This window comes from Carlito syrichta, unplaced genomic scaffold (assembly GCF_000164805.1).
Source record: "Carlito syrichta isolate Samal-C Ts95f unplaced genomic scaffold, Tarsius_syrichta-2.0.1 Scaffold302327, whole genome shotgun sequence".
NCBI classification, from domain to species: Eukaryota; Metazoa; Chordata; class Mammalia; order Primates; family Tarsiidae; genus Carlito; species Carlito syrichta.
Genome location: NW_007246423.1, coordinates 844,174 through 871,827, shown reverse-complemented (window position 1 = coordinate 871,827; position 27,654 = coordinate 844,174). Strand labels below are relative to the sequence as shown.

General features: G+C 37.6%; 1 protein-coding gene across 7 annotated transcripts in view; it reads right to left on the bottom strand.

The window, feature by feature from the left end:
* The window catches only part of STAM (signal transducing adaptor molecule), a 74,945-nt gene extending 48,476 nt beyond the window's left edge, over positions 1–26,469 (bottom strand). For 5 of the 7 annotated variants that reach the window (XM_021711504.1, XM_021711505.1, XM_008056339.1 and 2 more), the window contains exons 1-2: positions 26,218–26,469; positions 11,733–11,817 (exon numbers count right to left, since the gene is read on the bottom strand). Coding sequence is in view for 3 of the 7 variants with exons in the window: in XM_008056339.1 (XP_008054530.1) it covers positions 11,733–11,817; positions 26,218–26,257 (125 nt within the window). In the remaining 4 variants the exon portion in view is untranslated. The remainder of the gene's footprint in view (positions 1–11,732; positions 11,818–26,217) is intronic. The other 2 variants (XM_021711506.1, XM_021711507.1) reach the window with 1 other exon arrangement.
* Between the last annotated feature and the right edge of the window lie 1,185 nt (positions 26,470–27,654).

The window sequence follows — 27,654 nt, the reverse complement described above, 5'->3', positions numbered from 1 at the left end:
TATTTATTGGTCTTCCCACAGTTTGCTGCCCCTAGAAACTCAAAGTCTTTGTCTTGCTAGTTCTCCAAAATTTTACTGTTCTTTGATGAAGACGGTATATAAGCTGAAATTCAAATCCACCTCTTTAGGAACTATTCATTTTGTGGATGACTCTCATGTATATATAAAATGTTAATAAACACCTTGTTTTCCTTTGTTAAAAAAAAAGAGAGAGAGGAGGTTTCTAATAATTCCTTACCAGAATGTTAATACAATATTCCTGAAACTGTGCCAGAGTCTTTATCATTAATTTTACAACTGTAACTTTCAAGGCTATTTTAGAGTGACTTACACTTTACATTTTCATGGTATATGCTATGAAAAAAAGCTTTATTATGGTTCTCCATTCCCTTGAATGGACATGTGTATATTGATATTGGAGAGAGGAGCTAAATGCTTGCATAGCTATAGGTCATAGTATGCCAATTCCTAGCAGGCACACAGTAGCTAAAAGACATGAAACTAAAATCTTTGCTGAATGAACTAAATACTTTTAAATAAACATAATATAAACCCTCCTCGAATACTGACTAGAATCTTATTTAAAAGATATCTTTCAAAAGTATGCATAGCACAGACTATAGAAGAACTCTAATGTAAAAGAATAAAAGAAATCAGAGCTGAAATGAATAATTCTTATTTATGTACATATTAAAATGCAAATTTGGTTTTTAACACACATCGCATGAAACACAAATCTACACAACACATGAAAAAAGGGCGAAACAGAGCACAAAATCAAATTCTCCTCCATTTTGAGCTTGTGAATTAGGCAATTCTTATGAGATAATCAATGAAACATGAACATAAATGAATATACACAGTGATGTTATCTGAATACTTAACAAACGAGTTCATGACATCTTAAAAGATTTCATTAGAAAAGGAGATAAACTAAGTTTCTACATACTAAGGGTGTTGAGGATTAACGAAAAGAGAGATAACAGTCATTATATACTTACATTCAGTATGATGATATTTTAAATTTCCCAGATAATATAAAATTAAGGTATATTTCAGTTAAACAAAACACAACGTAACATACGAGAGAGAGAGGAAACATCAAAAACTTTAATATAAGATTGGCATGTCTCAAATCATAGTTTTAACCTTCAAATAACTGTTCATATAGGCAATTAAGCACACACCACAGTAAAGGGAGAAAACATGGACTATTGGAAATAAAGAAACCTGACTTTTAACTTCGCCTCTGCTCACTACTTCTGGACAAGTCACATTAAAACCTCAGGGCTTTAGTTTCCTCATCTGCAAAACAGTTTCTACAATCACTAGGATTCTATAAATCTCATTCTGCAAAATACATGGCTAAACTTACTAAAATGAAAATGTAAAATCATTGTCTAGGCAAGTAAAGACAGAAAAATCAGATCTAATCAGATCCCATTCTCTTGCCCTTATTTTACGCTCTCCTGAATCATCATCTCAATTTCCCGCTTACAATGCATCACTCCCTTGTAGATACACAGATGCCATATATAGTCTACGCTTAAAAAATGAAAACTCAGCCAGGCTCAGTGGCTCAGCCTGTAATCCCGCGACTTTGGGAGGCTGAGGTGAGTGGATTGCCTGAGCCCGCGGGTTCGAGACCCACCTGGGCAGCGAGACCTCATCTCTACAATAAATCAAAAAATCAGCCAGGCGTGGTAGCGCATGCCTGTAATTCCAGCTACTTGGAAGGCTGAGGCGGAAGGATCGCCAGAGCCCAGCAGGTCGAGGCAGCGGTGGCCGGGAGTGGCCACTGCACTCCAGTCTGGGCGACAGAGTAAGACTCCAAGTCAAAAAAAAAATGAAAACTCCCAAGCAACCATGGAGTGGAAAAAAATAGAAAATAATAAATAAAAAAGTAAATAGCAGCAAAAAGGACAAAAAAAAGTCATAAGAAACATTATTAACAATGTACAAGACATAAGAGGAAAACTTAAAAACACTACTAAAGGATATAAACAAAAAGATATGCTACATTCTTGGACAGGAAGATTTAATATAATAAAGACATAGAGTTGTTTATTTTGAGTTGGGTCTTATTCTGTCGCCTGGGCTAGAGTGTACAATCACAGATCATCACAGCCTCGAACTCCTGGGCTCAGGCAATCCTCCCTCCTTCAGCCTCCTAAGCAGTTGGTATTACAGGTACATGCCACCATACCCAGCTAGCTTTTTTGTTTTTTAATTTTTTTGTAGAGACGAGGTCTTGCTATGTTGCCCAGGCTAGTCTCGAACTCCTGGGCTGAAGCAATCCTCTTGCCTCGACCTCCTAAAATGCTGGGTTTGTGAGAATGAGCTACCATGCCTAGCCAAACTTGTTAATTTAAAACTAAGTCAACTGAAATAGAAAACTTTGTTTTAAAACTAATCAAGCTAGTTCTAAAGTCTACCTGGGAACTGTAGGGAGGGGCAAGACTATCTAGAAAAACCTCATAGAAAACAATGGAGGTGATAAGTCCTACCAAATATTAAAGCTTATTATAAAGCTGTAGTCATTAAAACCATGTGGCAACAGAACGTGAATAGACACACACCAATAAGACAAAAGAGAAAGTTCAAAAATAGATCCAAATACATAAGGGATATAACACACAAAAGAAGTATTTCAAATCAGAAGGAAAAAAGATGGACTATTCAGTAACTGATGTTAGGATATATGAGTCATAAAATAGAAAAGAATAAAGTTAGAACCACACTTCATACTGCCTAACAGGATAAATTCCAAATAGACCAAAGACTGCAATGTAAAAAACAAAACAATATAGAGATTTGAAGTTTAGCTGAGTTGAACTGAAAACCTATACCAACACAAAAATCTGTAAATGAATGTTTATAGCAGTTTTATTTATAATCACCAAAATCTGGAAGCAATCAAGATGTCCTTCAACAGGCAAATGGGTAAACAATAGAACATCCATATAATGGAATATTACTCAACAATAAAAGGAAATGAGCTATTAAGCCATGAAAAACCATGGAGGAACTTTAAATACACACTGCTAAGTGAAAGAAATTCGTCTGAAAAAGTTATATATTATACAATGTAACAATTTCGAAAAGGCAGAACTATAGAAAGAGTAAAAAGATCAGTAATTGTCAGAAGTTCAGAGGAAGGGAGGAAAAGGATGAATAGATGGAGTACAGGTCATTTTTAAGGTGGTAAAACTATTCTGTATGATACTATATTGGTAGATACATGTTATTAAATACACTGCCAAAACCCATAAAACTATCCAAAACAAGGGGTACCTTAACCTAAACTATGAACTTTAGTTAATAATAATGTATCAGCATTGGTTCATACCTCGTAACAAAAACACCACACTAATGAAAAATGTTAATCATAGAGGAAACTGCCTGGGGTCAGAAGTATACTAGAGCTCAATTTTTCTGTATATCCAACTGTATTTTTTAAAAGTCTATTAATTATAAAACAAAACATGAAAAAATAAGATAATTCCACAAAACCTTGGATAAAGAAAGTCCTGTATAATCATAACTCAAAACTCTAAAAACTATGAGAAAACACAGATAAACTCAACTATATAAAAAATCAAAAACTTTTAAATGGAAAAACAAAAACACCAAAAGCAACTCAAAAGAATGAAGAAAAATATATATGTATATGCAATTCATACTACAGGCAAGATCCGTTGCTAACACATCAAGAACTCCTAGAAATGAGGGAAGGATACAGACAGAAGTACAAGGAAAAGGAAATACAAACATAGAAAAAGTTGCTGAACCTAGCAGAGTGAGCCTCTTGACTTGATGTAAGACTATCCTAGACCCCGGCATCTTCTTCTGTATGAGCTGAGGTTAAGAAACAGACCCAACCCCTCTTCCCAGGTGTCCAAGGCTTCATATGCAGAAATCAAAATGTTTCCTATTCCCCAATAATTGAGAACTTGAGAACACATGCCTGTTAGTCCTATTTACATCAGTCTCTACAAGAAGCTCTGGACTATCCTTTCCATCATTAAACAGCTCTGCACATCCATTATTTCCCAATGTCTGAAACACTTCTGCTGCATCCTCTAAAATTCACAGCTCATTATCAACAAAATCCTCTACTCTCCTTGACCTGTCCCTTGGTCCTTTTGCTCTACAGAAATTCAGCTTTTCATGGAATACACAATCTCCTGTAGCCTACTCAAATGGTAGCTTTTAGTCCTCCCACAACTCTTATGCCTACTAAGTGAGATAACAGTCCTCTTTCCTTTGCCTCTCCCAAACCATTCTCCCTTTCCTAAAATTCGCCAGCTCTCATCATGTCAGACTTTTCTTGCTGCAGCTCATTTAAACCTCAATTGTCCCCTCCCCTTTAATGACTTTAGTTACTGGCTCACCACCATGCTCTCCAACATTACTCCTTGTCTCAATTCTCAAAGATTTTAATAACAGTGTAAGTAATGCTTCCAACACCTTGGCTTTTCAATTTGTACAATACCTTGTTAACTCCTATGCCATATCCGATAGCCTGTCATTACCAGTTATTGAAAACTCTCTACAATCTTAATTTAAAGGAACCTACATCCCAACAATCATCTTCTAACCATCTTCTCTTTTTTCTAACTCACTCACTCTAATGCCCTACTCTGTGCACATTTAGGGCCACTCATCTCTGCTTCAGCTACTCTGTATCTTTCAAGTTCTTAGAAGGCATCAAGTCTTCTCTACCATTCAGCATTCATGTACGTGCTACTGTCTCTACCTGTGAGGCACCGCTTTAAGCTTTGCCTCTTCTCAATTTTAAAATCGTAGTGTAAATGTTATTTCCTCACACCAGTCCTTCCCCGAAGAACCTAGGAAAGTCTCCCTTTTTATTCTCCACGATAGCACTCTGCTCACTATCTTTTTAGTCCATCATCTGGTTGCCTGTTTATTTCTATCTTTCACCAGTAGCCTATTAGCACTGCTGATGGCAAAGGCTAAGCCTGCTTTATTAACCCACTGCAAATACAAAGCATGATACCTATTTCATATTCAATAAATGTTTGACAAAGAAAAGAATGACTGATGCAAAGAGAGCAAAACCAGTCAAAGAAAGTCTGCCATGCGAAGAAAGTGAATGAAATATGGAAATTAAGATCATGCTTTACCAAAAAAATTCCTTAATTTTATTCTGTTGGAACGTTTCCTCTAGTTTAAATTATATTAAAGAATTCTAGTCATCAGATTTCTCAATTGTGAGCTGGGAAAACCTACAGTACAGTACAGGTGCGGTGATGATTAAATAAAATGTTTATAGCGCATTTTAACAGGACCTGGCAAATAATAAGCAGTCAATAAATGTTGGCTATTATTCTTAAGAGAGCACTTAAAAGACTTTGAAAATCGAGGCCTGTAAATCAAAGATATGAATATAGCAACAAAAAAAAAAGACGAAGAAGAAGAGGTCTGTTTCTCTACCTGATGTTGCCCTTTCAACTCTAAGATGTCTAGGTCAGCAATTATTTTTTCCTTACAAAGTCAGGAAATATTCTATCAACTTCCAATTGAAGGTCAGAAATAGTCACGGTACAGTCCACGGGACAAGACAATACAAAGCCAATGGAAAACATTTTTAACATGCTCCTTCCCAAAGGCTTATATTTATATTTTTCACAAAATATCCATAATGACGATTATCCTTCTAGTTGTTTGAATAAATCAGATTTACCATCTGAACATACTTATTAGCTAAGTAAAGAAAAGAATTCCATGATGTTCTTCCCCTTTGGTCAACTATGTCTCTGATTAAAGTTAAGCAGAGACAGTTAACATATAAAATAATAGCACAAAGTAAACTAGAGGTCAATTACAAAACTTTAGTTTTAACTAGTTAGTGTGGATAATCAATACCTACCCTCACATCTATGTTTACATACGATAATATAAACAAATCAAACAAAACTAACAGAGAAAAGTTATTCATTATGAGAAGACATGTTAAAGAAAACTGTTACTATGATTCTGAAAGTTCTCTTGATTTCTAAACAAACAGAGACTGTTAAGCCCATCATATGATCTAACTGGCTGGGCATTCTTCACTACTTACTCATACACTGGAAATGCACACTAAAAATCATGTGAATATCTTGAGAAGTCAACAAAAATTTCAGAATGTTTTTTAAAGTTGGTTCAGCATAATCACACATTTCAAGCTTTAAAAAAAAACCATAACCTATATGAAGCAAATAGAGATTACATCTAGTAGCTTTCCTGAGATTGAGATAATCGCTAAAAATTATTAAATGATATGTATTCAATAATTATTGGAGTGTCTAAATATTCTACATATTTCCAGCCATAATTGGTACTAAACTAGAAAATGATTTCAAAATGTGTCCAACACTAGTAGACAAAAAAATACATTCCTAAGACTGACAAGATATATGAAAGAACTAAGTAATAACAAATACAGAACAATGTGTGTAATATGCTTATTACATATAAATGGGGCAAAATGAATTCACATTTGTATAAAGAAACAATGGAAAGATATAAAAGAAACAAAAGTTGCCACTTACCGGGAGGGGATGTCAGTGGGAAACAGGGATAGGAGTTAGATTTGTCAATGTTCACCTTTTTTAGCTATTTTAATTTTTGAGCCACGACAATATATACTTACTTTTAAAAGAAGTACATACTTTATGAGTATATATATGTATTTAAAACAATAAATATAAACAAGTACACACATGTATGCTTGGCTTATAGAAGAAAAAATGAATGTTTTTTAATAAGAGGAAGAAGCAAGGAGAATTTTTCACAATACCCCTGGGAACCATATCTGGGTCACAGTTCTGATTAAACAAAACCACAATACTGGCTTTTTCCCCTCTCAGGTTTCAAACCTGAGAATATTTCACAAACTATCACAACTCTAACACAGTTGCCTTGAAAGGAAAAATCAAAAAGGGGAAAAGACTTAAAATAATAAGAACAATTTCATTTTATTTATGCTCTAAATAGTTCTACTATATATTGCTAGTTACAAATCATCTTAATCTAAAAGACACAAAATCACTGAAAGTGAAGTGTTCTTCCTAAAGTTCATCCACCATGCCTGAATCAGTCCTCTTAAACAAGTCACTACATCATAAAATTTTAGACTAACACCAAATGACAATAATATTTTTAAAAACCTAGATTGTTGATTAATACACAAATCATCTTAAGAACTTCGTTCTGATTTACACTATTCCTCTGCTTCAAACTACTCTTTCTGAATTTGTCTCAGGAAAATTCAAGTCCCTTTTCCCCTCTCACCCTAATTCATGTCTTAGCCTTCTCTAAAGCACATCAGGTATTTAGAATATCTCACTGGCAGCTTATAATATTGCTCAATATTCTTACACTACCTTCAGCAACTCATATCTAAACCAGATTTCCCAAAGTTTTCCATATAAACTAATTAAAACATGATTTAAAAGATTAAAAACAAATTACAATTGGCAAGAGAAGCTGGAGGGAAAGGCTATTATTTAGTGGGCAGAGTTTCAGTTTGGGATTTTGAAAAAGTTCTGGAGACAGTGGGGAACATCTGCCCAGTAATGTGACTGTACTTAATGCTACTGAACTGTGCACTTAAGAATGGTTACTTTGGCCGGGCTCGGTGGCTCAGCCTGTAATCCCAGCACTTTGGGAGGCCAAGGCGAGTGGACTGCCTGAGTCCATGGGTTCGAGACCCACCCAGGCAACTTGGCGAGACCTTGTCTCTACCGTAAATAAAAAATTAGCCAGGTGTGGTAGTGCGCGCCTATAGTTCCAGCTACTTGGAAGGCTGAGGCGAAAGGATCGTCGGAGCCCAGCAGGTCGAGGCTGCAGTGGCCAGGAGAGTGCCACTGCACTCCAGTCTGGGCAACAGAGTGAAACTCCAAAAAAAAAAAAAAAGAACAGTTAATTTTATATATATTTTATCACAATTAAGATAAAAACAAAAAACAAACAACACATTAGTAATAGCACCACAAGTATTCCACTGCTTACTGCTCACCTGAAAAGAATCTTAATAATTTTCTATCACTAAGTTGATCTGGGAATATATAACCCAATTCTGTAATGATTATCCATCAGGGAGTTATGTAGGCACAGTGCCTAGGGTTTACAATAATTTTAGAGGCACAAAAAAATGCTTTCATTTATTTTAAAATAAGAAGAAAAAATAAACTTTAGATCAAAGAAAATGTCTTAATATGTAATACTATATTTTTTATAGCAATGCAGTCATAAATACTTTCAATTTTTTTCTTTACCAAAGAAAAGGACTCTTGAAGGCAAAAGTAAGACGAAAGTCTTAATATGGCCCTATGCTTACTATTTTCTAATATGAGATTATCAAGGTATACCAAAGAAAGTAAAAACACAACTGGACATGCATGTTGTTTAATAAAACAGAATTTTTTTTTTTTTTTTTTTTTTTTGAGTTGGAATCTCACTCTGTCACCCAGGCTGGAGCGCAGTGGCACAATCCCGGCCACTGCAGACTCAACCTGCTGGGCTCTGGCAATCCTTCCGCCTCAACCTTCCAAGTAGCTGGAACTACAGGCGCGCGCTACCATGCCCCACTAATTTTTTTGATTTATTGTAGAGATGAGGTCTTGCCAAGCTGCCCAGGTGGGTCTCGAACCCATGGGCTGAGGCAATCCACTCACCTCAGCCTTCCAAAGCGCGGGATTACAGGCTGAGCCACCGAGCCCAGTTTAAAACAAAATTCTTAAAGAGAAATTGCACACATGAGCAATTATTTAAGGCTCGGCTTTAAAAAAAAAAAAACAAAAATACCTCAATAGTATTAGAACAGTACCTCAATTATTATTTAATCCTTTTCAAACAACTCTTATGGGCAAAAGCTATCATAAGATATCCCACTTACACAAACAAATAAATGCTTGGAAATTATTAGTGAAGATTTAAGAGAACCAGAGAGCAGTAACTGTTAAGGGAATAAAAAGTGGAAGAAGAGAAAGAAAAACACACTGATTAAAAGAACAAAGAGAGCCATCCTCATTATCGAATTTACTAAAGCTGGAAATACTAAGCAAATTCATAGACTTAGTACAGTGTCAATTAAAATATCCAATGGTAACTCAAATATTAAGATATACTGAAAGAATGTAGTCTAAAAACAAATTTGAAAAAACAAAAAATGAGCATGTATCTAAACTCACTGATAGCGGGCAAAAACAAATGGAAAATATTTTTTAAAGCTACAAATCAGTAAATTTCAAACGTAAGGAAGCAATATAAATAGGGAAAAGAATAATTAAAATATTTCTGGAACAATAATGTTAACACTAAGAAAACAAATTGATCTCCGTTCATTATATATCATACAGAATTTCAAATGGGTTACAAACTGATTTTTTTAAACTAGAAAAATCTGAAATATTTCTCATACGGAAAGGGGGCTTGTCTTTTGATTTCAAGCAACCGACCAAATTATTACAGGAACTGTCTACAAAATGAAGAACACCAAAGTAAAGATGAAAAAAAACCCAACAGATTTTAGAAAGAGAGAGGAGGGGCTTGCAACTGGAATGCTAGATAAAAGTTTATCACCAAAATATGTGTCCATGGGTCTAGGTGGATACTCAGTCTTCAACAGACAAACTGTCACAAAATAAGACTTTAATCCAAAGAGGGCACAGTTGCACCCATTTAGCCAAATGCCAAGTACTGTTATAAACACTTTATATGTTAACTAAGCTCACAGTCACAAAAACACCCTCATGAAGATGGTATTATTTTTATTCATATGTAGCAAATTTGAAAACTGAGGTCCAGAAAGGTAAGTGACTTTCCCAGTGTGACACAGCTAAGTGGTTAGAGCCAGGATTTGATCCCAGGTAGTCTCACTCCTGAGTCCACTATCTCAGCCACTAAGTTATCTGCTTCTGTCCCATGTACAACAAAAACTCACAAACCTACAAATCCTACAAATCTACTAGATTTACTATATCTACTAAATCTAAGTTCTCTAGATATAAGTTACTAAAATTCAGGACAAAACATGAATAAGAATAGTTCTGACAGAATGCTTTGAGGATTCAGAGGACCATGATATTATTGTCCATAAAGGGGACAAGGAAAGGCTTTGCAGAAGAAATGATGGATATGAGACACAGAGATATGAAATGAGAAAGGAAAACATTCCATGCTCAATGAAAAGAAGGACTAAACACATTAACCTAAGGTAGAAAAGTAATGGCAATTCAAATAGTTGAGTTGAAATGAATGTTATACGGGGGGAAATAAATGAAAATGAACAATTCAGATGACTAGATTTAGACTTAAGTATAGGAGGTGAGGGAGTAGCATGAACACAAGTATTATACGGCAACTGGATATAAGAATTAGAGAAAAAGGAATGCACATGTATCACGGAGTAGTTACTCAAATTTCAATCAAATTAATAAACCAGGTCAGAAAGAACACCTAAAACATGAAGACAACAAAGGGGATGGATGGGGTCACAACTGGGAGAATCTTTGGGAACCTAACAGGAGAGCAAATTAGGGGGCAAAAAGTATTAGAGTGAAGGGGTCGACAAGCCCTGAAGATAACTGCCCCCGCACAATTTGGTCACACTCAATAAAGTGATTAAGGAGAATTTAAAGTAACAACATTTTGAGAGAGATTATGAAGACAGAAGGATGGATTTTAGTAATAAAATTAACGTGGAGTGACTCCGAGGTTTTGCGGGGGGGGGGGGGGGGGGGGGAGGAAAGAAGGTATAAAGCAAAGAGAGATAGGCTTTCTGGTTTCTAGATTATGTGATTTAAGGTTTATACGGGATGATATCCAGAAAAGATGCTGTGTCCACAGGACTACCGCTTGGGTAAGAAGAATAAGAGCTGAAAACACAGATGTCACCCTCATAAAGACATCTGAAAGTTATGAGATTTCAAAAGAAAAAATATGGATAAAGGAAAATTTAAGGAATATTTCTATTTAGAAAGTAAAGAAGAAGCAAAAAAAAAAAAAAAAAGGCACTGTCAGAGGTTTGAGATTACCATTAGAAAAACCAAGTACAATGCAGCAGTGCTTCCTAATCTTTGTCACATGAAAGTACACAAGTAAGACAATACCACTTGTGTGGAACAATGCAGTAAATGAGACTATTAGCCTAGGAACTGAGGAAACCATTCATATGCATACCAGTTAATTTGACTGCTGTACTGTTTGGAAAGCTCTATTATATATGCCAAAAAAGTTTAACATCCTATTCCCCTTTTTCTCTTTCACTAGTCACTGATTTAGGTGGAATGTTGCAAATGTGACTCTAAAAATCAGTAGAAAAGACTAGATTTCAGAAGGAAAATAAGGAAGAAGGTAATTAATTAAAGCATCGATGTTTTACCAGTCATGTTACTCTAACTGGTTAAAAGGAGTAACCATAATGGGATATTTTTCAAATCTTTCTAATAAAACCACTCTCTTATTCAATTAACTTATAACTATAATACACTGTGCCTCTTAACCTTTTTCCTTTTCTCAAGAGATGGGGTTATCACCATGCTGCCCAGGCTGCAGCACACTGGCTATTCACAGGCATGATCATCACACCACAGCCTGGAACTCCTGGGCTCAAAAGAGCCTCCCACCTCAGCCTACCGAGTAGCACAGACAACTGCACTCAGCCTTTCATGTTTACAGTAAGGAAGAGTTAATAAAAATTCTCTGAAACTTTGAATACTTACCCAGTCCGAGACTGACCAACTTTATCACAAATATCCAAAATGAGGCCCCAGTCTTCAGCAGTATTCATCTCACTGGTGGCTTTCTCTGTAGATTGTAAAAGGAGTTGCAGAAACATTATTTCAAATATTTAAAACACATAATCACATTTAAATAATCAAACTGTAATATAATCAAGTCTCAACAACAAATCAGAATTGTTGTCAACATTCCAGTTAATAAGATTTTCATGTTCATCTTTAAAAAGAGGAGAGATACTCTTATTACATATTGCAATTATTTTCCCCATTCACACTTCAGTTGCTCTTTACTTAGAATACAAATAAACTGTTGAATTTTTTCTTTATAAAAAAGTTATATACAGGTCTATCACCACCTGCAAATAGGATTAAAATAAATATCATTTTCATTATCAAAAGATTCTTAGCTTTACTTGCTCGTAAAGAAACGTGGGCTAGGCACAGATCTCCATCAAAATGTTTTAGGTAATTAAACTAATTCGTTAGCTATTTTTGTTGATTTGTTTTTTTGAGAATGTGGAGGGGGGATTAAGTAAAAGAAATCTAAGCTTTGGCGGAGTCAAATAAAAGTAAAACTTGACATATTAAAAACATCAATAGAGGTAAGGCAGATTAAATACAATCATTTAATTTAGCTCTCTTAATTGCAATAAACGGATTTTTTAAAAGATAAACACCCAAGAACAAGGAAAACATGAAAAGCAACAAAAGTAATAATATCTCAAAAGTTATTTAACAATATAGATATATGGTAACATATTTAGCAGACCCAAGAAAGGAGAATCATATGTTGGCAGTAAGAAAAAAAGCTCAAGAACCAGCCTGTCTGACACCATCAAATTCTCATAAGGTTCAAGAACAGGCAGTAGACAGAATGTCTGGAATTGAGAGTAAAGAAGAAAGAGAACTTAAGTTTAGGAGGAATTAGCAAATGCTGTCTGAAACATAGGCTGGTCACAAATTTGCCTTCCTTATTCAAGAGCACTAGCAACTATCACTCCCCAAATGAAGCAAAAGAATGAAGGTTTGTTTGCTGGAGGCCAACTAAAGCTTTTCTAGACTAGTAGATACCAGGTGTAGTAGAGACACAGTCACAAAAATAAAGCAATTACTTCTGGTTTTCAATCCAGTATCTAAGGGGTTTGAAAGTCGTAACTCCATTCTGACAAGTAAAAAGCTGAACAAACTGAAAAATTAACAACTCCTTTGATCCTTAAGGAGCCAACGGCTGACCCCAAAATTAGAGAAACAGGCAGATACAGAGAATTACAACTTACCACAGGCAGAAATCTCCACAGGAACCAATGTAGGTTGGAAAACTTAAACTATAATTGACCAACTGCTGGAGACTCAGTAAGAAGTATAAGAGTTAAAAACTCCAGGGAAACTGAATCATCCAGGGAACTCCATACCTTTGTGAGTTTTAACTCCACGAGTTATGCTAGGTTCTCAAAATGAATATATGAGAAAAATTCCCTCGTGCTACTGGAAGGAAGAGGGGAAAGCGAACCATTTTGAAATACAACTGAGGAATAAGCTCTTCTTAACAAGGTCCATCCTTAAGAGAAACTATTTTACTAGTGCCTAACCAAATGGGGTTTTACCAGAGGTTAACCTTCCTGAGGTAAAGGAAATTCCCAGCTTCAGCTTCCCACTTGGGGGAAAGGAAATATCCAACTATAGCACACTCTAGCCTTCTGTCCCACCTAATTTGAGAAGTTCATGGTCTAGGGACACAGACTTACTAAAAAAACTGAGACCTAATCATAGGACTCTAGTATGCTTGCCTTCCCACCATACCTTACTATAACACAACTAAAGCCTATTTAAAGGTCTAGAGTTCCTCTTCTCCAGTGCACAAGTCTGGGTTTCAGCAAAAACTTACAAGGCATATTAAAAGACAAAAAAAGTACAGTTGGAAAAAAATAGAAAAAACATCAGCACCAGACTGAGATACAGCAGGGATATTGGAATTATCAGACCGAGAATGTTAAAACTGATTAATACACGAAGAACTCTGATGAAAAAAGTAGAGGACATGCAAGAATGACAAACAATTTAAGCAGAGAGATTGAAATTCTAAGAAAGAATCAAAAAGGAATGCTAGAGACCAAAAACTAAATAAAATGAAAAATGCTTTGATGGGCTCATTAGTAGACTGGATATGGCTAAGGAAGAATTGCTGAACTTGAAGATATGTCAATAGAAACTGCCAAAGTTGAAAGCAACGAGGAAAAAAGGACTGGAAAATAAAAGGGAATAAAATATGCACAATGGAACAAGTACAACAGGTGTAATATATACATAATAGGAAATACCAGAAGAAAAAATAGGAACAAAAGAAATATCTGAAGTGAAAAGACATAACATGATGTCAATACAGTTAATGGGCAATCATTTTAACATTGGTTAGCTTTGTCATGGTTTTTAGTGGTTCACTTTAATTTAGCCTGTAATCACTAGCCAAGGACAGAGCTGATTTCTTGGAGGTAGGTATTGATAATTGATTTGCAACATCCTCGCCAGCTGGTTTCATAAACAAGTTAATCAGCTCTTTATGACCTTCAAGAAACAGATCCCATCAACATGGCAGCAGTCATGTGACTGACCTACCCTTCTGCCTGCCATCCAACACACGGGTACCTGTGCTTACCTGCCCTTCATGATGACACAGAGCAGACCACCACCCAATAACCTTAACAACCTTCCCCCATCAAAGGGAAGGCTTAAAAGGATTCGACTTCAAGCAACCATTTGCCATTACTTTGTTAAACTCTGGTGTGTCCACGTGGTACTTTGAGTTATGGTCACATGTTTTCCTAGCTTTGGATCCCTCTCCTACCTTGGGGAAGTAAATCTACTCTCTCTCTTATTTACTTTCTAAATAAACTATGTTTTTCTATCTAATTTCTGTGCAATTCTTTGCATCCTTTGTGTGGCAGCGGATCACAACTCAGATACTCCCCCGTCAGGTCTGACCTAACATTTTGGAAACCCAGCTGGGATTTTTAATCAAACTTGAAGTAATAATGTCTGAGAGTTTCCCTCAATTAAATGTCAGATACCAACCACAAATCCAGGAAGCTCCAAGAACATAGAGAAGAATATATATATATAAACCTATGCATTGGTATCTTTTCTAAAATATGCATTCAATGCTATAAATTTCCCTATTTTCTGCTTTTGTTGCATTCCACAAATTTTGATAATGTGTTTCTATTTTAATTTAGTTTAAAACATATTAAAATTTATTTTGAGATTGTTTCATTTGACTCATTGTTTAAAAGTATGTTATTTAGTCTTCATGTATTTTGGAACTTTACAGCTATCTTCTATTACTGATCTCTAGTGTAATTTCATTGTGGTCTGAGCAGACATTGTGTGATTTAAATTTTTAAAAATTTTTTAGGGTACAGTATTGTAGGTTGAAAATTATTTTCTCCCAACACTTTAAATATTTCACTCTGCTCTCTTCTTGCTTGCATGGTTTCTGAGAAATATGATGTATTCTTATCTTTTCCCCTCTATTGATAAGTTACTTTTTTCTTGTGACCCAATAATGAAATTCCCACTTCCATCCTTTCCTCAATGATTTGCACCCTGGTTCTACAGAGGACACTCATTTTCCCATTTTAACATACTAATGCTAAGACTGAAAGCAGGAAGTAGGTCATGCAGAAAATACAAAGCAGCCAACTCTGACCAAATTCTTTGCAGGCTTATAAATACCTAATCTATATCACAGCATCAACTACTAGTCACTACCTCTAGAGAACTAAAATAAGCATCTAGTAAAGAGAAAATGAGTGATAAACAATGGGTACTAGTAGGTATGACAACTATGCCTAGCCACCCTACAATCTCCTAATGTGGAAGATAATAATAGCAGGTAATCCCACAAATTAATTCCTTGTCTAAGAATGAATACAAAAGTCCAAACAATTTGTGATCTTAGATAAAGAGATTTACTTGCAGGAAATGACAAAATGTGAACATATATTCAACCCAACGGAATGAACTTCCAGTCCTTGCCAGATCCAATCCAAAGTAGCTTACAATCTAAAAAATGAAATAAAACCAGCCAATAGATGCTTAAATAGAAGATAGAAAAAGTATCAAAAGAATAATGCAAAGCAAGATGAAAGAAAGGTAAAGCACCTGGAGGGAGAGAGGAGGAGAATTGGGAAAGACTTCTTGATATATTTAGAAACTAATAAGAGAACAGAACTAATAATGAACTCTCATTTCTATTTAAGTGAATAAAGCAAAAAGAAAAGTTATGAAAACAGAAGTATAATGAAGAATTCAGACTGGCTGAAATACAGACTATTTTGTGAACATTTGGAATAAGAGAATCACACTAAGACCTAAAATGCTAGATGAAGTGTCTGTATTGATTTAAGAAACATCAGAGAGCCAGGCAATCAGAATTGGACTTTTTGAAAAGAATTAATGTATCACCAATATGTAAAAATGGTTTGAAAGCAGGAAAAGAAAACAAGAGAAACTAACATTACCCAGATAACTAAATAAGATATTTAGAAAGCAAATGATGAAATGCAGTTCAATTCTGTTCTGGTTAGAGGATATGCTGAGAGAAGAACCAACTCAAACTTACCTATCATTTTCAAGTTTCCATAATATGATGTAAATCTCCTGGAAATAATAAGTTTTACTTTATGGAATTCTTTTAATAGCCACGCTCTTGGCCTAAATGCTCAATAAATGCTAAGACTAGTCATGTATCTGCAATATAAATCCATAAAATGTCAGACATGCATAGACCTTACATAGTATCTAGTTCAATCATTTTCAAACTTTACCTCAAATATAGAATACCTTTATTATGCAATCCAAACTACCCAGAGGGTTAGCAAACTTCTGATGCCAACTACCGAGAGGTAGCACAGACTTTCCAGATTGAGGGCACAGTTCTTCACAAGATTCCCTTCACTTCAAACACTAAGCACAAGCTCTGGGATTTCCAGGTCACCCCAGACATTTCTGACCAACTAGTCACAAATTTGGGGATTCTCACTACCATCTTAGATTTGATAATTCACCATAACTCAGGAGAGCACTGTACTTATGATTACATTTTTATCATAAAGGACACAAATCAGGACCAGCCAGTGAAGAGATACACAGTTGTTTCTTGGTATCCATGGGGGATTGGTTCCAGGACTTCCTGCAGATAGCAAAATCCATGGATGCTCAAAAAGTCTGTGATATGAAATGGCATTGTATTTGCATGTAACCTGTGCACATAATCCTATATACTTTAAGTCATCTCTAGATTACTTATAATACCTAATACAATGTAAATATTATGTAAATAGTTATGTACTGTTTAGGGAATAATGATTTTTAAAAGTTTGCACATGTTTAGTACAAACATGATTTTTTTTCTCTAATAATTTTGATCCATAGTCATTTGAATCCATGGATGCAAAACCCATGGATACAGGGAACCAACTGTTTAGAGCTAGGTCTATACAAACAAGAAGCTTGTGTGTCCCCAAAAGAAATCACTCTCCTAACACATCAATGTGTATCACCAAAATATGTATCATCTTCCAGAAAGCTCAACTGAACATCAATGTTCAGAGTTTTTATCAGGATTTCACTACATAAGCATGATTTTTTTTTTTTTTTTTTGAGTTGGAGTCTCACTCTGTTGCCCAGGTTGGAGTGCAGTGGCACATTCATGGCCACCACCACGTAAACCTGCTGGGCTCAGGCGATCTTCTGCCTCAGCCTTCCAAGCAGCTGGAACTACAGATGTGTGCTACCACACCCGGCTAATTTTTTGATTTATTGTAGAGATGAGGAGGTCTCACCAAGTTGCCCCGGTTGGTCAGCCTCCCAAAGTGCTGGGATCACAGGCTTGAGCCACCGCACCCGGCAGCATGATTTATTAAATGACTGGCTGCATGGCAGAACTCTAGGTCCCCATCTCTCCCTGGAGGTCCTGTGACTCAAAGTCTAAATCCTTTAATCACATAGTTAATCTTTCTCAAGTGAATGGTTAACCCCTATGCTGAGTCATCTTGTAAGCATAAACTATTGTCCCAGGGGGCCACAGCAAACAGCAAATAGCAAAGATAATCCTATCCCTCAAGAAGTTCCAAGGTGTTAGAGGTTCCTTCCCAGAAAACAGGAACAAAGACCAGTGAACTATTTACTATCTAACATTCTTAATAAGAAAACTTTATCTTAAAAGAAGTCCAAGATATTCAAGTCCAAGTGTAAGTGCTCTGATTGAGGAGTCCCAGAGCACTGCCCCATGGCCCTCAAGCACTCTGAAGCCCAAAAAGATGGAATGAGTCATTCCAAACAATATCTCTCAGCCTAGCATTTACTTCATCTTAGAAAAGCAAGTTATTACTTTTATCTGGTAGTGCATCTTAATAATTAATTCATCACTTTCTGACTGGTAGCCAAGTAGGCTTTAAAAGAAAATCTAAGTGCATTTTGGAAAGAATGCACTTTAATCTTAAAATCCACTGCCTTATTAAAAATATGATAATCACATTAAAACTTAACTTATTAAAAAGCTACTAGTAAACTAAAAATGATAAGCTTATGTTTGACCAAATGTAAACTGTTTCCTACAGTAATTAAAAATAATCTTACAGCTCCTGAATTAATGACATGTATGTTAAAGTCATTAGCAGATATTATATTGAATACTCATGAACTACCTTCTTTACCTCCCCATACATATATAGGATTAGCATCTGACTCAAATTTGTCTGTACAGATCAGAAATGCAACTCCAAAATTGTTCACATTTTTATTGACGCTGCCTCAAAATCAACAACAAATATTTCTCAAATCAGCATATAAGCTACTAGTAGCAGTACAATATGGTTCTGTGAATAGCAAATGAAGTCAAAACTATTTTCTAAGACAAAAACAGGATTTGTGGGAAAGGGAAAAGTGACAAAAATAACAGATTTGCTTCTAAAGAATTCAAAACTTCACAGTGATCTAATTTTATCCTCAGATTATCCTTACACTAATACGAAAAAAGAGGAGATTGAAAAATTTGCCCAGCAGCACCCAGAAAAAACACACCCAGAGCCTCATTTAAATTTCAACAGTCTTCTCAATAAATTGAAAAACTTTTTTTCTGATAAGCAGCTACTTTTGATTTTCTCAAAATGTATAACTGTCAATGATTTGGGGAGGTGAGAAGTGCTGACAGGATGACTGCTCATCATGTTCAGGTTGTGGGGAAAGGATTGTTATTCAGTCAGCTTGGAGAAGTAACAGTTCATCAAAAATAGCCAATGAAGAAAGCAAGCCTGAGAGAAATTCCCTCTTTTTGCAATTATGGGAATCAATTCTTCAGAAAATGTTTCATCTAATATCCCCTACCCTCCTGACTATTGGAAATTGAATCTGCAAAGAAAAGCAATCTGAAGCTCTGCTAACCAGAAAGGGAAGTAGGTGCTAAAAGAATAGCATTGAAAGTATCTCAGAGAAGAGTACAAAATAGAAGGGATAACCTAAAAGCATTAAGAAAGAACAGTTCAAAGAGGTGAAATAGGAACAGAAGAACCAAACAAAACAATTTCTTAATCCAGTGGATATCTGACCTTTAACATACTTGTACTCTGAATTTTCACATTTCTCTCCTGAGTATGTTTTGACAGTAACTGACTACAACCTTAGAATCCCATAGTCATCCCATCTATTCCTAACTTTATTATAAGAAGCTAAAATGTATTTGCGTACTATATGCCAGGTACTATTCTAAGTACTTTGCATGTACCATCCCCTTAAAACAACTCTACTGAGGACTAATGAAGAAAAAGATATGTCAAGCAAGGATCCATACCTGAAAAGCACAGTGGTATAAAACAAATGAGGAGTAAAATATGCCCTTAAAAAAATAGTGGGAGGTGAGACTCAAGAGTTAAAAAGGAACCAAATGCTAAGAGGTCTTACATGCCATGCTGAAAAGTTCACATCACTGTGAAAGCAGTAGATTCTCTTGAAATGGTTTAATCAGAGGAGCCATATGAGTACACTGACATTTTTAAGATACTATTATCAGTCACCTGAAAATTATTTGGGAAAGACTGGAAGAATAACTAGAAACTACTGTACTAACCTAAGAAAGTAGTGATATAAACCTGGAATCCTTAAGGCATATTCAATGTATCTGGCACAAAGTAAACAGTACATATTTGTTGTTTAGAATGCAGAAAATTACAACAGAAGTCAAGAATGACTTTAAGGTTCTTGACCTATGTGACTAAGTAAACTGAGGTACCAAACATCAAAACAGAAGAAAAGCATAACTGGGGAAAAAGTTTCAATATGTTTCGAATATAATGAATCAGAGATATTTGAATCATATTCAACCCCAGTAAAGAGTCAGAATGTCATGTGTTTTTACAAGTAATCCTCATAGCAACCCAAAGAGGCAGACATTATTATCCTTATTTACAAAAGCTGAAAGTGAACTCAAAGTGGTTCTGTATCTATCCAACTATATATTTTGCCCATTTACTAACAGTAAATGCTGCAGAAACCCAAAGTCCAAGATCTTTCCATCTCATCGTACTTCCGTAGCATAATATAATATTAACATTTAAGAAGATTAATCAGGCTATGATTTATGATTCTGACTAGACTAAGCAAAATAGACTAAATTAATGTCCAAATTTGTAGGATGTGGACTGGTCCAAAGAAGTCAACTAGGAACCCAAATGTTTTATTATAGAAACACAGATATGATGATTTAGCAGATGTAGGGGAATGATTCAAAGATGCCTTTTGGGTTTCAAGTCAACATAACTAGAACACTAGAATATTACTAAATAATAAGTAAAGAACCAGACTGAGAAAGTTCAGTTTTCTGACAGATAATTTTAGGTGAAAACAGAACACCAAATAGAAATACAAGACTAATGCTCTAGAAGAATATTAATAATTCATTATTTGATAAATACATATTAAGTGCTTATGTACTAGACACTGTCCCTAAGGTATTAGGAAATGAAAAAGTTCTCATCCGTGTTGAGGTTACATTCCACACAAGAGACAGTCAATTTATATCAATAGTAAAGTGCTATGAAGAAAAACAAGATAGTACAAGGAAATAGAGTGAGGGGGTAAATATTTATTTATTTATTTATTTTAGAGACAGGATCTTACTCTGTCACCCAGGCTGGAGATGCACTGGTGTGATCATAGCTCACTGTAACTTCGACTCCTGGGCTCAAGCAATTCTCTGGCCTCAGCATCACAAAGCACTGGAATTACAGGTATGAACTGAAGTGAGCTAAAGTGAGCCATGGCACCCTGACCCAAGACAGACACTTTTATACAGAAGGTAATTAGGGAAAGCCTCCCTTAGAAAATGAAGTTGAAAAGAGTCCTAAATGGTGTGATGGAATCCCACGAATAATGCACTGTCATACACGTACCAGACCTTCAAATACCTGGGGGAAGTATCCCAGGCAAAGAAAAGATCGTAATATAGATACAGAGGCAGGAAAGAGCTTGGAGTGTTCAGATCCAAGAAGCTTGGAATTCATGAGTGAGTTTGAAGATCATAATCATATCAGACACAGAAAGGTGCCATATTGTGGACTACAATAAAAATCTGCATTCCTCCTAAGTAGGATGGGAAGCTGCAAGAGAGTTCCGAGCAGGTAAGTGACATTATCCAACATTTTTAAAAGATCACTGAACTCTGTAAATGAGAACTGGTTGTAGGGGCAGGAGTGGTAGCAAAAGTCTACTCGAAGGCACTTGCCATAGACTATGAAAGCGATAAAGATGGCTGAAGTAAGGTAATAGTGGTGAGATAAAGAGAAGTAATGAGACCCCAGCTATATTTTTAAAGTAGAGCCAAAAGATCCTGCTGATTGAATGGATGGGAACTGTGAAGGAATAAGAAGATCGATGATTCTTAGACATCAAAGCTGAGTGACAGGAAATATTAATGGTGTCATCTACCGCATGAGAAGGACATGAGGGAATAAGCAGGTTTGGGGAAAGAACTGAGAATTTAGTTTTCGACATGCTTGTTTTTTGACTCCAAGTAGAATCCAAGTGGAAATGTTCAGTATCCAAGTCTAGAGCTCAGACAAGAGGCTGAGACTAAGAACCTAAATTCGGAAGTCACCAGAATATACCACCATTTAAAGCTAAGAAATTAGATGAAGTTCTTTTTAAGTCCTTACTTAATAAACAAAACGCATAAAAAATTTTCTAAGTGCTTTACAAATATTAACTCAACTCTCTTAACACTCCTTTGGGGTAAGAACTATTATTATCCCTATGTTCCATATTAAAGATAAGAAAACCAGAATATCTAAGCAACTAGCCCAAAGTCACACTGCTGGGAAGCAGCAAAAATCTCCAGAGTCTGAATTCTTAACAGTAAGCTAAGTAGCCTCCTAAGAATCCAAGGAAGAAAAATGTCAAAGAAGTTCTAGGACAGAGCCCCAGGGCATTCAACATTAGGAAGCTGCAAAAAGACTAAACAGGAGCTACACAGAAAATGAGAAAGCTTGGTGTCCTGGAATCCCACGAATAAAGTACAGTATATCAAAAAAGAATGCTTAAGAGATCAACAAAAGCCGGGCTCGGTGGCTCAGCCTGTAATCCCGCACCTTTGGGAGGCTGAGGTGAGTGGATTGCCTGAGGCCACGGGTTCGAGACCCGCCTGGGCAACTTGGCGAGACCTCATCTCTACAATAAATCAAAAATTAGCCGGGCGTGATAGCGCGCGCCTGTAGTTCCAGCTACTTGGAAGGCTGAAGCAGAAGGATCGCTGGAGCCCAACAACAGATCGAGGCTGCCGTGACCGGAAGCGGCCATTGCACTCCAGTCTGAGTGACAGAGTGAGACTCCAACTCAAAAAAAAAAAAAAAAAAAAGAGATCAACAAAGAAATGGACTAGAAGTGGACCATTGGATTTGGCAAGATGGGAGTCACCAGGTACTTTGAAATAAAATAGTGGATGGAATGAGTTATTTTTACAACTCAAGAGCTGAATTTAGTAGAAATATGATGTTCCAAATGAGATTAATTTATTCAGTAAATGTTTACTGAATATTCAGTAGCATGCCAGACACTGGTCTACAGGTTAGAGATGTGGTAATGAACAAAGCAAACAAAAATTCCTCTTCTCATGGAGCTCACATTACAGTAACATGTTTAGGTGTTTCTTCAAGGGAAAAGCTACCACCAGTATTTCACCTCTTTATAAGAAATGCTATATTATATAAACCAGTTAGTGAATTTCGGACTCAGTTTCAGTGTATGAATAAAGCTGAAGACAGTTAATTTTGAAAAAGTACAAATGTGTGCAAATGTTAAATAATAATTACATCAAATGAATTAGTGAGAGTACTTTATTGTCACTGACAAACTCACTGGTGGAAAAGGTGAGAAAGAAAACTATTAAATGCATTCTACATACTGCATTCTATATGCTATACCAGTAAAAAAAAAAAAAAAAAAAATTAACATGGGAGTCTATTAGACTCTGCCCAAGGTTTAGTTACTGGGAGTCTCTGAAGCGTCTTCTTAGATTAACTTTTCACGATATTTCGATATATGACCATGAGAAGAGAATTGACCCAAGTACCAAAATCTGACTAACTTTAAAAAGTACACTTTTCAGCCGGGCTTGGTGGCTCAGCCTGTAATCCCGCACCTTTGGGAGGCTGAGGTGAGTGGACTGCCTGAGCCCACGGGTTCAAGACCTGCCTGGACAACTTGGCGAGACCTCATCTCTACAATAAATCAAAAAATGAGCCAGGCGTGGTAGCGTGCGCCTATAGTTCCAGCTACTCGGAAGGCTGAGGGGGAAGGATGGCCGGAGCACAGCAGGTGAGGCTGCAGTGGCCGGGAGTGGCCACTGCACTCCAGTCTGGACGATAGAGGGAAAAAAAAAAAAAAAAAAGTACGCTTTTCTGGAGTAAAACAATGTCACTACTCAAGAAGGGTACTGTCTGGCAGGTTCAACATTCTTACCTCAACAAATCTTTATTAAGTATATACTATATAGCAACCACTGATTAAGGAGGAAAATACAGGATATAACTGTCTTTAATGTAAAAAAAATTTTGTAAAGACAAAAAAATGCTAAAATAATTTCTAGGAGTTTGTAAGAGGGTGGAAATTACATTAGGCTTTTGCAGTGGTTCTCAACAGGGAGCTATTCTGTCCCCACAGGGGACATTCAGCAATGTCCTAAGACTTTTAAAATCAGGACTGGAGGTTGTATGCCACTGGCATCTAGTGGATAAAGGCCCAGGGACGAAGTCAAAATTCTACATTGTATAGGACAGACCCCTATAACAAAGATATTTATCTGGTCCAAACTGTCAATAATGTTGACTGAGAAACCCTTTTCTAGGATAAACAGGAAATGATGCTGGTATAACAAGTTGGATTCTGAGTTGACCTTAAAACATTAGCATATGTTGAAAGCAGAAATACTAGAAGCAAAAGCATAAAGGCAAGAAGGAGCCTGTGTTTGAACTGGGTGGCACAGGTACTAGGAACAGGTTTGACAATAAGAACTGTATCTGAATCCAGTGCAAATACATATTCAAAAAGTCAGTAGGATACAGAGATGACTGGGTAGTTGGTAGCTAGATGATACAGTACTACAAAAACAAGACAAAAGTGCTGGAAATAGAAGGAGCAAGTATTAAGATATTGTTTTATTTGAAGCATTTGCACCAGAGACTGATGTTGCAAAACTGCTTGACAGTAGCCACCAAATGTTGTTCATCGCTGTATCTCTTATGTCGCTGAGCACTGTGTCCTGTAAATAGTGTGCACTAACTGCTTGTTAAATTAAATACAGTGGCTGGGCTCGGTGGCTCAGCCTGTACTCTCTGCACCTTGGGAGGCCGAGGTGAGTGGATTGTCTGAGTCCGAGGGTTCAAGACCTGCCTGGGCAACTTGGCAAGACCTCATCTCTACAATAAATCAAAAATTAGCCGGGTGTGGTAGCACACGCCTGTAGTTCCAGCTACTTGGAAAGGCTGAGGCAGAAGGATCGCCAGAGCCCAGCAGGTCGAGGCTGCGGTGGCCGGGAGTGGTTACTGCACTCCAGTCTGGGTAACAGAGTGAGACTCCAACTCAAAACAAAAAAAAAAAATTAAATGCAATGTTCCAAGTCACTATTTACCGAGTATTACTGGTGATCTCCAAGGTTCCATCCACTGCTAAGATTCAGGACACTTAACAGGAACAAAAAAGGAGCATATAGTAAGTGCTTACTATATTAAGACACTGTAATAGGCTTTCTACACATATTATTTCATTTAATTACAGAACAGAATGTGTTTTCCCTCTTTAAAGATGAGGATACTGGAACTGAAAGAATTTAACTTGCCTGTGATTTCACTGTGAGCTAGGAAGTGGCAGATATAGGACTGAACCCTTTCCCAGTCTTACCCTAAACCTCTAAGTTGCAGTGACATACTGTAAAGAATTATGGGGGGGGGAAAGCAAAAATTCATCACCCGCCTTTCATGATCACAATACACCAATACGTATAAACTAACTTCATAAGGTTGTCCTCATAGTCTTTTAACAGTAATAACTAAATTCTGCCTTAAGAGACTTGGAGACGGTATTTGGCTTGCTTTCATTCCACACTTGTGCGCCAAGATTATTCCTAAGTGCATTCAAATCCAAGCAAAATTCTCTTCTCTGAAACTCAAATTCCCATTCTCATCTTCAGGCCAGGAAAAAAAAACAAAAAACGAAAGCTAACCTGTTGAACTGACATGATCAATACCTAACACCAATGACTCCGAAAACAACAAAAAGGTAGCATTTCAAATGCCTTTCCGATTCAAGATCCTCTTCCACGCTTCTTAAAGTGCGGAGACCTGGCCTGAGAAAAGCGCCCCCGAGGCTCAACTCAGTTTCAGCTGTGGCCAAGCGCCGAACAAACACGTTCGGGAATCTGCCTTTCTCCAGAGCTCTCTCCTACAGGTATCGTTACAAAAGAGATGTTTAAATGCCCGAAGACACCTTACCCAAAGCATTCCGCCAGTCCCAGACGCTTACCATTTGTCTAGGGAAACACTTAGGGTGGAGGGTGTGCAAGCCTACTCCAGCCGAGATACGCCTCAGACCTTGGCTATTCTTCCAGAAGCACAGTCCCATCCCAGCACCAGATGCTGCGCCGGCTGCCCCTCCGAGGCCCTTTCCACCAGCGCCTTAAGCCTTTCTTCCGAAACCACAGCCCTAGCTCAAGGCCCATTTCCCAGGCTCTCGGAGTTCCATTGCTCTCAGAGGGGATGCGCCAAGCCCTCAGCCTTCTCCCAGCTCTCAAGCGAGGAGTCTCGGGAAAGAGGAAGAGCTTGGCCCTGGCTCGCGGGGTGGGGGAGAGACCCCAAATGCAGGCAGGGGCGCCAGCGTGGGCTTGCAGTCCGGTGGGGAACCCACGGGGAGCGGCCAAAACACTTACCAACATCTTGATCGAAGGGGTTGGTGGCAAAGAGAGGCATTTCCACTGCGTGCCGAGGTGTCCGCAGGGACTCCCCCTCGACGCCACGGGATTCAGGGTGCGACGTAGGAAGGAAGACTCCTCAGGCAAAAACAGCAACAGAGACTGACTCCACGGGGTCCGCGACAGCTCCTCCTCTCACCCACCCCCAGCAACCACAGAGGCGGCGGCGGCTGCAACAGCGAAGGAATCGAGGAGGCCCCCGCGCGGAGCATGTCGGGAAACTGAGCGACTTCGGCACTGCCTGTCCCGAACCTGCCCAGAACCCGCCCCGCCCGTACGGGCCCAACCACGAATTCCCCTCTTCCTGACTCCTCTTTTGATTACTCACACACGAGAGTGGAAGGAGTGCCTGCATTTTCCGGTTTTTTCCCTTGGGCAGCGCCTACGGGGAACAGGGTCCTCCAGGCGCGCCGAAGCCTACTAACGACCCCAGGAGTGAATGGGAGATTGAGGAGAGATTGGGTTGAGTGTGTCTGGCCAAGCCCCTTTTTTTCTTCTCACTGGGTCGGTTGTCTTAGGCTTGTAGTCCCTGCATAGGGAACGGGCGCTAAATTCGGATCACCTTCTAAGTAAAAAGGCTCTGAGATCATTTCGCTGTCTGAGGCGACAAGAACTTGCTTGGGTGAAGCCACGAGAGCGGAACGGATTGGCTGGAGTCCCTAGAGAGGGGAGTGTCGGGCGCGCGGCTCCCTTGCGGAGGCAGAGGTAACGCGGGCGCCTTCCCGGGAGTTCCTGGCCGCCCGGCCTCGGAACTCCCGGTGGACTGCTCCTTTCGTCGGGCGTTGGCACCTGCTGACTAACCGTGCAGTCACCGAGCAGCTGCGATGATCAGTGACACGTCTTTCAAGCCCAAGACAGCCTCCCCAAACCGAGCAAAAGAAAAGAAAACAAAACAAGACAAAAAAGCCTGGAGCTAGAAACCGATTAGAGATTCCCAGCAACTTAAAATGTTGATCTAACTCAATTATTTACAAGTTTATCCGACAAATGAAAGTGATTCTCTACATCATGTAGAAAATGTCAAGGACTATCGACTAGGTTTTGCAACCCACTTGGAACATACTTAGTAAGCTCGTCTTGCACGTAAATTGAAATCATGTAAATTACAGGCAAATGACAGTACTTCCATGTGTGGCAGGGAAACCAGTATTGACCTGTCAACGACAGGACTAGCATCTCGGTATACAAAGAGTGCTTACAAAAATCCGTTAAAAGTTAAGTCCACTTCGAAAAGGGGACATATGTAAATTAAGCAGGAGTTAAACGTTTTTTGTTATTCAGACAAAGATTAAAAAAATCAAGGATGTGGGTATTGGACACTCAGATATTGTCGTATGAAGTGTAAATTAATCCGTAGAATCTTCCCAAGGGGAAATATTTGAAGCATGTAGCAAG